This window comes from Somniosus microcephalus, chromosome 18 (genome assembly GCF_052327205.1).
Source record: "Somniosus microcephalus isolate GS21.2 chromosome 18, FLI_Smic_1.0, whole genome shotgun sequence".
NCBI lineage: Eukaryota > Metazoa > Chordata > Chondrichthyes > Squaliformes > Somniosidae > Somniosus > Somniosus microcephalus.
The window spans coordinates 22,892,096-22,906,879 of NC_141004.1; the positions used below are offsets into that span (position 1 = coordinate 22,892,096).

The 14,784-nt window shown below is 43.2% G+C and overlaps 1 protein-coding gene across 6 annotated transcripts in view; it reads right to left on the bottom strand.

Moving 5' to 3' along the window:
• The window catches only part of LOC147105123 (plasma membrane calcium-transporting ATPase 1-like), a 268,080-nt gene that overhangs the window by 100,496 nt on the left and 152,800 nt on the right, over window positions 1-14,784 (bottom strand). For all 6 annotated transcript variants that reach the window (XM_086011218.1, XM_086011221.1, XM_086011219.1 and 3 more), the window contains 2 exons: window positions 3,901-4,098; window positions 1,870-2,124 (listed from right to left, as the gene is read on the bottom strand). In XM_086011218.1, the coding sequence (XP_085867344.1) occupies window positions 1,870-2,124; window positions 3,901-4,098 (453 nt within the window). The remainder of the gene's footprint in view (window positions 1-1,869; window positions 2,125-3,900; window positions 4,099-14,784) is intronic.

Genomic DNA, 14,784 nt, shown 5'->3' on the forward strand with positions numbered 1-14,784 from the left:
TGTGATTCATGTACAAGGACACCCAGGTCAGAGTACAAACAGTTCCCAGTCTCTCGCCATTCAAAAAATATTCTGCTTTTTTGTTTTTCCTACCAAAAGTAGATAACTTCACACTTCCCCACATTGTATTCCATTTGCCACGTTCTTGCCCAGTTAACCTGTCTATATCTCTCTGCAGCGTCTTTGCATCCTCCTCACAGCTTACTTTCCCACCTAACTTTGTATCAGCAGCAAACTTGGACACGTCTCTTCATCCAAGTCATTAATATAGATTGTAAACAGCCGAGGCCCAAGCACTGATCCTTGCGGTGCCCCGCTAGTTACAGCCTGCCAACCTAAAAAAGTCCCGTTTATTCCTACTCTCCGTTTTCTGTCCATTAACCAATCCTCAATCCCTGCTAATATATCCCAATACCATGAGTCCCAATGTCAAGCAGCTCACTGCTCATGAGGAGTGAACCATTCATTGGATCAAACAGACTTTTTCACTGCTAAAGGTTGGAACAGCAATTATGCAGGTTGATCAGGTAACTGAGTTATACATCAACAGCTACTTTGTACATTTACAATTAAAAAAAAAATCTTTGCTGGGAAATTTCTCAATCCTCCACTTATTTTATTCCCCCTGGCGTTAACTTTATTTTCCTCCAGCTCAGCAGCCTAGTTAGCATATGGCTCACTGCAGTGAGTCCACAAGCAATATTCCCAAACAAGCTAGTGGTTCCATCCTCTGCCTTTGGAGAAAGTTCCAAATACAAGAAGCCAAATAGTGTCTCTTTGGTAAACTGACATCTTCCTCCTTTACATCCTTGGCATGCATATAGCTTTCAGTATTTCTGCCTCAGCACCCATCATTGGCTTCAGTCAAATCGGCCCACTGATATCTCCTTGCCTGCCAGACAAGAGTTTACTTCCCTGGTCATTTTATACAATATTTACTAGAGAACCAGCGTTCCAACATGCCAGGATTGCACTTTTCAGTGGATATAATTTAGGAACGATGAATAATCAAAGCAGGGAGGTTATGCTTGAGCTGTATAAAACACTAGTTAGGCCACAGCCAGAGTACTGCATACTGTTCTGGACATTACAGGAAAGATGTGATTGCACTGGAGAGGGTACACGGAGGAGATTTACGAGGATGTTGCCAGGACTGGAAAAGTTTAGCTATGAGGAAAGATTGGAACATAGGAGGTCAAGGGGAGATTTAATTGAGGTGTATAAAATTAGGGAGGGGCCCAGATAGAATGGATAGGAAGAACCTATTTCTCTTATAGTGGTCAATAACCAGGGGGGGGTATAGATTTAAAGTAATTAGTAGAAGGATTAGAGGGGAGCGGAGAGGACTTTTTTCCACCGAGGGTGGTGGGGGTCTGGAACTCACTGCCTGAAAGGGTGGTCGAGGCAGAAACACTCATTGCATTTAAAAACTACTTGGATATGCACTTAAAGTGCCGTAACCTACAGGGCTACGGACCAAGAGCTGGAAAGTGGGGTTAGGCTGGATAGCTCTTTTTTGGCCGGTACAGACACAATGGGCCGAATGGCCTCCTTGTGTACTGTAAATTTCTATGATTCTATGAATTGGGTTAATGCAAAAAAAAATGTAAGACCTAAATACCCACTTGCCGACAGGAGGTCAAGAGAAAACTTTCATATGCTCTCTTGAATGCAAGTAATATAGAATAAGATTCCTCTTGCAGCGCACACAATTTCAAGTGTTGAAAGGCTTCCACTTGCCACTCCAACCTAGCAAAATCAAGAACCACGCTGTGGGAACGCTTTAAAATCTGACATCACATCATTCAATGCAGAGTGCTGTAACAAGCTGTCAAGTGGAATGTTTTAGCTCCTCTCCTCACAACTCACCATATTTAATCTGCGCAATGTCTCCTGTAACGATTTCTGCCACCGGAATCTGGATAACCTGCCCCTTGCGGATCACCGTGAACTTCTGCTCCTGCTCAATGCGACTCTGCAGTCCGCGGAACTGCTTCTCTTTACTCCAGTCATTGAACGCCGTCACCAGCACCACACAAATGACAGACAGGAGAATAGCTGCACCTTCAATCCAGCCAGCATCTGCCTCCCCTTCATCATCTCCACCTGTAGGTTCCCCACATACTGCAAGAAAAAGGTAGAGGACATAATTACAGATGAATAGACCAGACTGAACATAGTAGCTTACAATTAAGATCCATCAACACTTTGTGCATAATAGTTAACAAAAGAAACTATATTTTAGCCTTTCATCTGGAGTCATTACTATGCATTTCCAATTGGGAAAAAATATAGCCCTCAAAATGTATTATGAGCAGAAGCATCTGGTCCATAAATAAGTGAGTGACCATCAACCTAGAGCCAAGCAACTTTAATCAAAGAGCCAGCAGAAATGAGAATCAGCACAAAACAATTTAATGCATAACTGGTTACTGGCCTATAGATTTTAGATTACAAATTTCTGGGCATTAACTAATTTCACACAGATCCTGTAATACATTAAAAGGAGAAGGAATACCCAAGGGGAATACTGTCAGTATAAATTATTCCTGCTTCTTAATGTTTAAAAAAAAAAATTAGATGGCCTTGGAGGTGGGCTCAATTTAAACAGTCATTTTCCTCCTTGTATTGGCCAACGATTCTGGTTTCCTCCTGCACTGAGCTGTCCTGATGAGCACGTGTCCTAGAGTGGCTCAATTTCTTAGGTAGACTATCCTTCATCCGAAAACCTTGGGACCAGCCGAGTTTCGGTTTTCGGAATTTTTCGGATTTCAGAAGGTATTGGGAAATTTGTTGGGGGTCGGCGTCGGCGGGGGGGTCGGGGGAGAAAAGAATATCCGATGGGCCGCGGTTCGGGTCGGGTCAGGGGGGAGAAAAGAATATCGGACCGGCCGCTGCAGCTATCGGACGGGCTGCTGTATTGTCGGGTTCACTCTCCCGGTACCTCCTTCACACTGCCCGGCTCGGCCTGCAATCTCCTACCCAGGAGGGAACTCGGTGACCCTCTGCCCTGCGCCACTCTGGTCATGTCGTGCGCACGACTTACGCTGAACGAAAAAACTTTCGGTTTTTAGAGGTTTTCGGAAGTTCGGATAAAGGATAGTCTACCTGTACAAGGAATGAGAAGCAATCGTATCGAAACATATAAGATTGTGAGGGGGCTTGACCGGGTGGATGCGGGGAGGATGTTTCCACTGATGGGCGAGACTAGAACTAGGGGGCATAATCTTAGAATAAGGGGCTGCCCTTTCAAAACTGAGGTGAGGAGAAACTTCCTCACCCAGAGGGTAGTAAATCTATGGAATTTGCTACCTCGGAGAGCTGTGGAAGCTGCGACATTAAATAAATTTAAAACGGAGATAGACAGTTTCCTAGCTGATAAGGGAATTAGGGGTTACGGGGAGCGGGCAGGGAAGTGGACGCAAGTCTAGATTCGGATCAGCCATGATCCTATTGTATGGCGGAGCAGGCCCGAGGGGCCGTATGGCCTACTCCTGCTTCTTATGTTCTTATGTCAGTGCTAGGATGCCAAACCAGAAGTCTGGATACAGAAAAAAGCAGCAACTTTCCCCCAATCAAACGCTACCCCGCCCCCCCCCCCACCCTTCATCTTTAAGAGGTGAAGTGGAGGTACTTTCATCCCTTCACTGCACCTATGTATCTAATATCTCCTATATTACACCATTACTGGGGGTCTGGGAGCAGTTAGCTGTCCCTCCCCCAGCCACAATCAACACGGGCCTGATAAATTGGAAAGGGTCAATTTTATACAAAAAAATCCTTCTCATTGGACATTGTAAAGCTATGGATTTACACATTTATTCTTGTATTTAAATGTTTTGCAAGCTTAAGTATTGTTGCCGGCACCATCCTTTAATTAGAGATGTCGTGGATACTTACATTCGCTGTCCCCTCCAGGAGGACGGTAAAAGGAAAGGCCCAAAGATATAATGGCTGCAATCTCTAGTATAATTAAAGTTACATCTTGCAGAGCTTCCCATACTAACTGCAGAAATGTTTTTGCCTTTTTGGGTGGTATAAAGTTCTGACCAAATACTAGTTTCCGTTTATCGAGATCAGCCGGGTTGCCGGACAAACCTAAAGGAAGGAAAAGAGGAAATAGCCATTACCAAAAAGGTATAGGGTCTCAGTGCAATGAGCTTCAAGCATCAAAGTCTTAATACACAATCTGTTCATCACCAGTAAAACTCTTGCTCATTTCCATTGAAGAGGTGCCAATGGTTCAGATTTCAAGGTTAGATGTACACATTTTGCCTCTGGGCTTAATGTGGTGTTCACCTGGGCCAAAACATTATCCCTCTTAAAATCATTGACAGTCTGAAGCTGGTAATGAATGTTGTCTGAAGCTGGTAATGAATGTTGTTAAAGATTCTTTATAATCATCAGATGTACTGCTAGGTCAGGCAGCATTTTAGAACTCCCAACGTACAGTCCTGTGGAGTGGTAAAATATGAACTTCGACCTTCCACACAGCAAGTTTTAGACCAGCACGTAGTCATGGCAAGGAGCAGAATGGGAGCCAATTACTTTCGTCACAGGGGAAGGAAGTAAAGTCACTCAAGCCAATCCTTGCATACCTCCCGAAACCTCCGGCAGAAACAGGCCACTAAAACTAAACCATCATCGGTTTGGGAGGAAGTTCCTTTAATCAGCACTCCGCAGTCAATATCTACCTTGTAAATGTTCCAACCCATTCGACATAGAAATAGGAGCAGGCCATTCAGCCCCTCGAGCCCGCTCCTCCATTCAATATATCATTTACCCGCCTTTGATCCAGATCCCTTGCCCAACAAAGAAAAACTATCGATCTCGGTATCGAAAATTTCAATTGACCCAGCACCCACTGCCTCTTGGTGGAAGGGAGAGGGTTCGAGATTTCCACGACCCTTTGTGAGAAAGTGCTTCCTGATTTCACTCCTGAATGGCCTAGCTCTCATTTTAAGATTACGCTCCTTTGTTCTGGATTCTCCCACACAAGGAAATCATTTCTCTGTACCCTATCGAATCTTTGTGTCATTTTGAACACGCCAATTAGATCACCCTTCAACCTCCTATACTTAAGGGAATACAAGCAAAGTTTAAGCAACCTGACCCAATTTAACCCTTTAAGTCCTGGTATTATTCTGATGAAACGACATGTACCCTTCTTTGGGCTTTCTTTTCCATCATACTCTACTAGACTCTCACCCAAAAAAATGCAAAGGAATCGGGCAAAAAGTATAAAATTCAGTTATTCCCTCCCAAATCCTCAACAATACATTTTTACTTATGAAGCTACCCACTTTGATGTGCATTCTGGAATGAATGTAGAAGTTTCATCTGGGGTTAATGCTTGCTGATTCGGCCGAGTGGTTTATGACTACGCAGTTTCTACAATGCTGGACTAACTGACTTCTGTTCGGTTGGGGGGGGGGGGGGGGGGGGGGGGGAGAAAAGGGGGAAGGAATTGAAACAAAAAAAGGGGAAGATTAAAGCAGAGTCTTGTTTCTGCCCTCTCTCCTAAATATTTCTATCCATTCACGACACATTCAGAAAGTGCCTACAACTGTCTCCAACTGTGCCCAAAATTTAATATAAAACCCTATTGTACACCGACACATAGAAAATCTGCCTTCCCCAATCGATGGTGCTTTTACCTGCTTTTCATTTCACAAGTCTCTATAATACACAGGTCTTAAACTGGGCGATTGAAGTGCCTTTTATATTGATCAGTGGCAAGCTAGTGCCACCAGCTCTTGATATACTGGTTTTACGGAGTAGCGGCAAGCCCCAAAGTAGACTAAAGTTGGCAGCTAGGGACAATTGGTTTTATATGTTAAAAAAGCCCAGACACCAGCTTTCGAATCCAAAAGTAAGCTTGCTGGATTCGCTGACCGGTTCCGCCAGACCAATGAGTCAGAGGCAGGGGACATTAGCACACCACCAAACCAACTATAAAAACAGCTAGAGTTGCACATTAACATTTCAACACAGCTAAACACCAAGAATAGTTTTGTTTATCCAGTAAATAGATCGTATTGAGACAATTTTCCAGAATGTTCAAGGGTGCAGGCATACTGGTGATACGCACACAAGAGAAATCAGTGCACCACTTGTCCATTTGAGGAGCATGATCTAGCCAATAACTCAAAGAAAAGGCATGCAAGTCTGGCCCACTACTAGACTAAACCAGACAACCCGAGGCAGTGGAGAGAAGAGTCACATGATTTGATTGATCAAAGATACACAGAATATTTTTTGATTACGTGCTGTGCTAGTGGAGATTACACTGTCACACAAGCTCATTCTCCTCTCCAGAAGACAGTGCAATCTTGAAAATTATCTGCAATATGAAGATTAAATATTAAAATGTTATGGCCATTCACAGCCCCAATAAAATATTTAGTTGTGCATTAGTTCCAGGATTTGATGCTGTATTTCACACTTCAAAAAAATGCAACAGCCCAAGGGAAGGTAATAAAAACCTCTATAGGATCCATTCCATACCTCAGGGCATAAAGCAACGGGACATGGAGGACAGATGTTGGTCGACGGTGAAGGGAGGAGGAGCAGCTCCAAGTTCAGCACCGCCGCAGACTGGAAACATTTTAGGCTGATGAGGGAGCAATGAGAGGAAAGAATGGGATGTCATTCAGCCCATCTAGCTCCTCAATGTGTAGGAGCAAACTCTGAGCCCACACAGACCACGTAGGCTTGCTTCCTACCATGGCAAGAAATCCACGATGCCACCCCCACTCCCTATGTTGAAACAGGCAGGCAATCTGTCTATTCATTTTCATTGCAGCCAAAGCATCAGAACATCTAAAAGGCAGGATACAATATAAGCAAACACTTGCTGCATATTGTAGTGATAATCCAACTGAAAGCAGTTGCGACACAAACAATTACTGGGGGAAAATATGTACTTGCCATTTCAGAAAAATAAAACTACTTCAGAGAAAACATTAAAAACCTTATAATAGAACCCAATCACCAACCAGTTCTGATTATAGAAAACACTTGCATTTATATAGCGCCTTTCACAACCATAGACATCCCAAAGCACTTTACTGCCAATGTACTTTTAAAGTGTAGTCACTTCAAGAGTAATGTAGGAAACGCAGAAGCCAATTTGCGCATTGCAAGCTCCCACAAACAGCAATGTGATAATGACCAGATAATGTTTTTTATGTTATGTTTGACGTAAGAAAACTACTAGGTACTTGGTCTAAGCGTTAAACAAAGCTTTAATCAACTGTTTTACAACATGGAGGTCTAGTTGTGTCCTTCACTAGTTCCTGTTAAGAATGTCCTGCACAAGCTGGGCCCGTGCCCGAGTATTTATACTCTCCCTGGACAGTGCCACCCGTAGGCCGCTCAGTATTATTTCATAAGTCTTTCTTTCATGAATGACTGATTCATGTCAATGTTGATTGACGGATAAATATTGACCAGGATACCAGAGGTAACTTCCCTACTTTTCTTCGAAATAATGCCATGGGATCTTATGTCCACCTGAGAGCGCAGACGGCTGAACATCTCTTCCAAAAGACGGCACCTCAGACAGTGCAACACTCCCTCAGCACCGCACTGGAATGTTAGCCTAGATTTTGGTGCTCAAGTCTCTGGAGTGGGACTTGAACCCACAACCTTCTGACTCAGAAGGCGAGGGTGCTACCCACTGAGCCACAGTTGAGACACTGCAGAAATTACCTCCCCAAGTTCAAGTTTTAGAAGTCAACATAACCACGTGCATTTTTAACAAATTTACATAAGCTGTTTTTATATCGTGCCAACGCCCATACCAGCTCCTGATGTCTTATATACTGGGCTTTCCCAGCCTTGGTGACTCCGAGCAATCTTACTTTCTAGTGAGGCTGTACAAGACCCATATGACAAGAGCCTGAACCCTAGGCATGGGGCTTGAACTATACAAAAGCAGCAATAGTTGTTGAGATCCACAAGTTTTTGGATTCATCTTTCCACAATTTTACTAAGATTCCTGATGAAGTTCCTATGTTTCATCCCCTTATTCCTAGAATGCCAAACAGATGGAACAGATTACTCACTCAAAAAAATAAAGGTAATGATGCAAATAGAAGCACAAGTTCAACACACTGGTCACGCCATCTGTTCAAACCCTGATCTGGTTTTGTGCTGTGAACCATTTAAAAAAAAGTGAAATCACCTTCCTCTGTTTACCTTGCAATGTATAGAACCTGCTCCAACATGGAAAAGCACAAGAATTGTTCTGTACAGACATACCCATATCTGACCAATAGCAATTTGGTCCAGTCAATGTACACACTTAAATTTTGCCTCAGGCAAAATGGATACCATTTATTGGGTTTCCAAACCACTGTGGTGGCTGCTGATGACTGATGAACATAAGAAATAGGAGCAGGAATAGGCCATTTGGCCCTTCCAGCCTGCTCCACCATTCAATAAGATCATGGTTGATCTTGGGCTCAAAGCCACTTCCCTCCTGCTCCCCATAACCCTTCACTCCCTTATCTTGCAAAAATTTGTCTATCTACATCTTAAATGTATTTAATGACCCAGCCTCCACAGCTCTCTGGGGCAGAGAATTCCACAGATTTACGACCCTAAGAAATTCCTCCTCATCTCAGTTCTAAAAGGGCAACCCTTTATTCTGAAACTATGCCCCCGAGTTCTAGATTTCCCCACGAGGGGAAACATCCTCTCTGCATCTACCTTGTCGAGCCCCCTCAGTATCTTATATGTTTCAATATCACCTCTCATTCTCCTAAATTCCAATGAGTATAGGCCCAACCTTTCAGTCAACCCCCCTCATCTCAGGAATCAACCATGTGAATCGTCTCTGAACTGCCTCCAATGCAAGTATATCCTTCCTTAAATAAGGAGACCAAAACTGTACGCAGTACTCAAGGTGTGGTCTCACCAATGCCCTGTACAGTTGTAGCAGGACTTCCCTGCTTTTATACTCCAACCCTCTTGAAATAAAGGCCAACATTCCATTAGCCTTCCTAATTACTTGCTGTACCTGCATGCTAACTTTGTGTTTCATGCACAAGGACCCCCAGGTGCCTCTGAACTGTAGCATTTTGCAATCTCTGTCCATTTAAATAATAATTTGCTTTTTTATTTTTCCTGCCAAAGTGGATAACCTCGCACTTTCCCACATTATACTCCATCTGCCAAATGTTTGTCCACTCACTTAGCCTGTCTGTATCCCTCTGCAGATTCTTCGAGTCCTTATCTGCAAACTTGGCTACATTACACTCGGTCCCTTCATGCTCAATTTGGAAATAGCCAAGTTGAAGACTTTAAGAACATAGGAACAGGAGTAGGCCATTTAGCCCCTCAAGCCTGTTCCGTGTCATTCAATGAGATCATGGCTGATCTGTGACCTAACTCCACACACCCGCCTTTGCCTCATATCCCTCAATATCTTAGATTAACAAATCTATCAATCTCAGATTTAAAATTTAACAATTGACCCAGCATCAACTGCCGTTGTGATCCAGTGCGACAATGTTTTTTTAAATGCTAAGGAAAATCTGCAAGTTTTCAGCAGCTAAGCAGACAGGTACTAATGCTATGAGAAAGGTCACTGTCCCATTTCAGTCATCTACAGCACTTAGGGTCGCTAATGTTGCATTTCAATCTCGGGTAAATATGGAGAGTTGCCGTTATTGTCACAGGGCAAAATGGCACTGTTACTTCGATATACAATTTAAATCAAATGGTGAGCAATCCGATCTTAAAAGGGAAAGTATTCTTTAAAACAGTTCTCATGAAGGGAGACTTCATGCGAGTATAAGGTATTTTTGGTGTATAGTTTATTAGGCTTTTAACTGTAGAAAGTTTGAAACATGAAAAGGTTAAGTTAACTCCTATGAACTGTTGAGTTTTAAAAAAAATTGTACAATACAGCATGAGGAATATTTTAGATTGATAAAAGATGGAATGAAAAATATTCCAGTATTGAATAATGTCATTTTTAGCCTGAGCTACTCGCCTAAGAGGCACACTACTTGATCATGAAGGGCACAGCCCATTCATGGGCATCTCGTACAGCAATTGTAACTAAAACTTGCCTGAACCCCATTGAAACACAAATCCCAGAGCATTGTTAACCCATCATGCCAAGAGGTAAAGTGAGTGCTGTCTCAGTGACTTACGATTAGATTTTTTCTAATTTTTATTTTTTTTTATTTTTATAAAGAAGCTCAACTTTTGGAACCAAGCACATAAAAACAGCAGTAGGCCTTTCAGGCCCTCGAGCCTGCTCTGACATTCAATTAGATCATTGCTGATCTGTACCTCAACACCATTTATCCACACCCCACTTAGCTTCAAAACCCTTGCTTAACAAAAATCTACCGATCTCGGTCTTGAAAGTTTCAATTGACCCAGCATCCAGAGCCTTTTGGGAGAGATAATTCCAGGTTTCTGGTACTCTGTTGAAAGTGCTTCCTGATTTCCCTCCTAAAATGGTCTGGCTCTAATTTTAAGGTTATGTCACCTCGTTCTTGATTTCCCCCACTAAAGGAAATAGTTTCTCTGTATCTACCCTATCAAATGCTTTTAACATTTGAAACACCTGAATCTACTATAGCTCAAGGGAATAATTTTATTCAAATTTATGGAACCTGTCCTCAATCTAAGCTCCTCAAATATTTTCTTATGGAATTAATTTAACAAGTTACCCAGGATAAGGCCATTGTAGTACTTTACATAGAGTACTTCAAAAAGCATTTTTAAGGAAAATGCAGCATACTTCTGTTAAGCATTCTTAACACTTCTCAATGGCTGGCCACTTGACGAACTGTTGCTTTCGAAAGGTTGCCAAAGCTGACAATTAAACATGATTGTTGGACACTCATGTGTCTCCTATCAACTACCCCTCAATACTAATTTTTTTAAGCTTGCCCAGGTGAAGGAAGGAGAAAGGGAAGTTTAAAGGATTAAAATCATAATCAGATCTTATGCCACAGAACTTCTTTATATTTTTACCAAAATGTAGTTTATGGTTCGATTAATAAACAGTACTTGTGTGATGTAGAGTTTAGGATCAACAGATAGTGGAAGCGAAAAATACTCAGTAATGGCGAGTTTGAAAGTTCTACAGGAAACTTTGTGCTATCCGGCACCGACGGGACCGAGCTGTTGCCGTCCCATCAAAACTGCCGGACAAACCAGCGCTAATGTTAAAACATACGGAAGCTTTTGAGCTCCGTATCTAGCAACAAACCCTGTTGCTTAGCAACAGCTTCTAAACAGTTGGCCGTAGCTTGCAAGCGTCTCTGTAGCTAAGCAACAGCTTTAGCTAGACCTTGCAGAGCCTGACTGGTGGGAAAAAAAAGCAACGAAAAGAAAAAAAACTTACTGAACAGACTCCTGAATTTTGCCGGTGGCTCGAGCATTCCGGACAGTTAACCTCCGGATAAACCAAAGTTTCCTGTACTTGCGGTCAAAGTTAAAGGTCCTCCAAAGGACCCGTACGTATGGCTGTTTGAGCATTATCATCTAGTTACATTTCAGTCGGCGGAGCTTCTTCCTGGATGCTTTATGATCAATCTTCGATGGACGGGCCACATCATCCGCATGCCTGATACGAGACTCCCAAAACAAGCGCTCTACTCTGAGCTCCGACACAGCAAGAGAGCCCCAGGTGGGTAGAGGAAACGCTTCAAGGACACCCTCAAAGCCTCCTTGAAAAAGTGCAACATCCCCACCGACACCTGGGAATCCTTGGCCCAAGACCGCACAAAGTGGAGGAGAAGCATCCGGGAAGGCACCGAACACCGAGTCTCTTCACCGGGAGCAAGCGGAAGCCAAGCGCAAGCAGCACACATCAACCCAAGCACCCCACCCACCTGCCCTTTCAACCACCGTCTGCCCCATCTGTGACAGAGACTGTAGGTCACTTCAGAACTCATTTTTAATGTGGAAGCAACTCATCCTCTGTTCCGAGGAACTACCTAAGTAAGAAGTTGTTTCTCTTTGCTTTATGAAAACTCCCTCTGTCCTCAAGACTAGTTGGCATTGCACCATATCTGCAGCACATCAATAAAAAGATTGAAGGTGGCTCTCTATGGGACGCAAGGCATAAATGGGCTGGAGAGAACGTAACATAATTAGGAGCTGGAATAGGCCACACGGCCCCTCGAGCCTGCTCCGCCATTCAATAAGGTCGTGGCTGATCTTCAACCTCAACTCCACTTTCCCGCCCAATCTCCATATCCCTCGATACCCCTAGAGTCCAAAAATCTGCACTAGGCTGGGCGATTTCACCCTCATTTGATATGCCCGAGGCAAGCCTCCATGCTAACCACAATATTAATGCTCTGAATTTACAAAGCAAATGTAAACGTAGTTTCACTGACTTCCTTCTTACCAATGCCCTGCAGCTAGCAAAATACTCTAGACAAGTGCACATTAATCTAATTGTTGCCAATGAAAGATTCACCAATAGCTGCTGCTGCTATTGCCATTAAAACACTACTTATTTATTAATTAAAGATAAAAAACTTAGAATTACCAATACTTAGGTAAGTTTTCATGCTAATTCTTTAATACACAAGGTCATTCAACTGTCAAAGATATGCAATACACAGATGAATGGGGCAGATTAGTAACCAGATCTTTACAAGCCTCACAACAAAGCCAACAAATGATCTACTGAATTCAGGCTCATTCTAAATTTCAGCCAGTGAATAGAAAATCAACTGGTTATAACAAAATATTTAATTATTAGCCAATCCCCCTCAGTCCGCCTTTAGTCCATTTTATTTTCCAAATTGCTTACAGCTTTAAACTGGCTCCATTTGCTGCTTGGCAGCCAGTAACAAGAGGTGTTTAATCCACTGAAATCCTATTTGGAAAGTCAGCTGCCAAATCTTAACCATTAAATCACTGAATTGACTCAATTTGTCTTCCAGACCGCAGCTGCAAGATCGGAGCCTTTACAGTTCATTACCTGCCATTTGCCAGCAGCCCTCTGGTAGCCAAGAGCAACACTCAGCATGGACTACGTTCAATCTTACACAAAAAAAAAGACATTCACAGCCAGCCTCAACATGCTCCAGTTACACAGTGGTCATTGGGAGAGGGGGGGTGGGGTGGAATTGATGCACCCGCAGAATGGTCCTGTGCCCATTAGCAGCATGTGCCTGCAGAGAAGTACAGCAAGTTGGGAGTGCTCACTTGAGAGTGCCCTTTGGCAAAGACTTCAAAAATACTCTTATTGGCACCATGAAATATTTACCTGGATAAGCAACTTGCATTTATACTCCCAGCCACATTCTTGTAAGGGCAGGCCAAGGTAAAACCGGAGGAGAATCTTAGATTGGTGCAGGTCCGTTGAGAGGGAGAAGTCACTTGCTTCCTTTCCGTATCACATTTAAAAATGGCTCGTGCTGTAGCAGTCAAAGTGCCAAATTCAATTACACCAGATCATACACTGGCTCCACAATATTAAAAATTCCATTTACCTACAATACCACATCTCCTACAATCTGAAAAACGTCACTTTCCAAGAGATTAGAGAATGCTTCTTTTAAAAGTGAACTATTATAATATCTATGAAAAGGATTTTATAAAAAAAGAAATTCTATCTGGCCTCCAGGATCATCCTCTTCAAGGCAGAGTTGCAGTGGGCCAGGACTTTTGCCCAGTGCAACCCTGATCCATTTTCCTCAGGTGGCACTCATCTGTGAAGCACTGTGGGCTCAGTGAGATTCCTGTTGCCAAGTTAGAGCCCACTAGTGCAAAATCCTGACCATGATGCAGTGGGGACGTTAGAGAGGCAAAAGCACCCCAAAAATGGCATCAAGGCCGAGACCAAGGTCTTGAACAGGCAAAGGCCAGGCCTGAATTGAAGGGAAACGATGCTGCCGTCTCCCTTCATTGGGAAAACTGAAGCCCAGGAAGTAGCAGTAAAAGCCCCGCCATCTTTCACATGGTGGCCCCGGAAGTGGTGGTTAATGGAGTGGGAGCGAGGGAAAACGCTCCAAAGGACCCTGCCACAACCACTAGCGGCAAACCCTGCAAGGGTGTGGGGAGGGAAATCATGGTCCAATGGCAAGGAGATGTTGGGTCTCATTGGTAGAATCTTCCCTTACTTTCTGCCAAGATCATCAGATTTTGCAGAAAAGAATCCAGTCAGTGTCTCCCAGCACCTTGGGGATTGCATCAAATTTCAGTTGTTTTCTCTTTTCTGGCTGCATCCAAGTTTTTTTTTTGGGGGGGGGGGGGGGGGGAAAGGAGTGGAAAGGATGAGAATCTGAATGGCAAGACAAAAACCTTGTCCAATCAAATGAAGATTCTCTTTAGGTAGGAAGACCTTTGCAACTGCTCCTCCCTCAGCAAAACAGATCTAACATGCAAGACAAGTACATAGTTTGTTTTTAGCATCTTAATCTCTCCTTTACATCTACAGGGATTCTCATCTGTAGAGTGACATCTTGTGTGACAGCAGCAGCCACGAAACAGCAATAATCAGTCAACGGTACGGTTGACCACCTGGTGTACTTTTAAAAACCTAGAACAACGCAGCAGGACGTGAAGGTACTGATGACTTCTGCAACTTGGCAATTTAATGTTTTATTCAGCATTTGAATGGCTAGCCTCAATTTCCATAGCAACAGAAATTTATAATGGCCTTATTTTGTTGGCAGTGGAAATAGAAATCAGGCAAGAAAAAGCAAAACACTGACACAGGTTTAGTGGCAATCATGAACACTTTCTACTCAGCATATGGAATGACTAGGGGATTACACTTGGGCACCAATTATC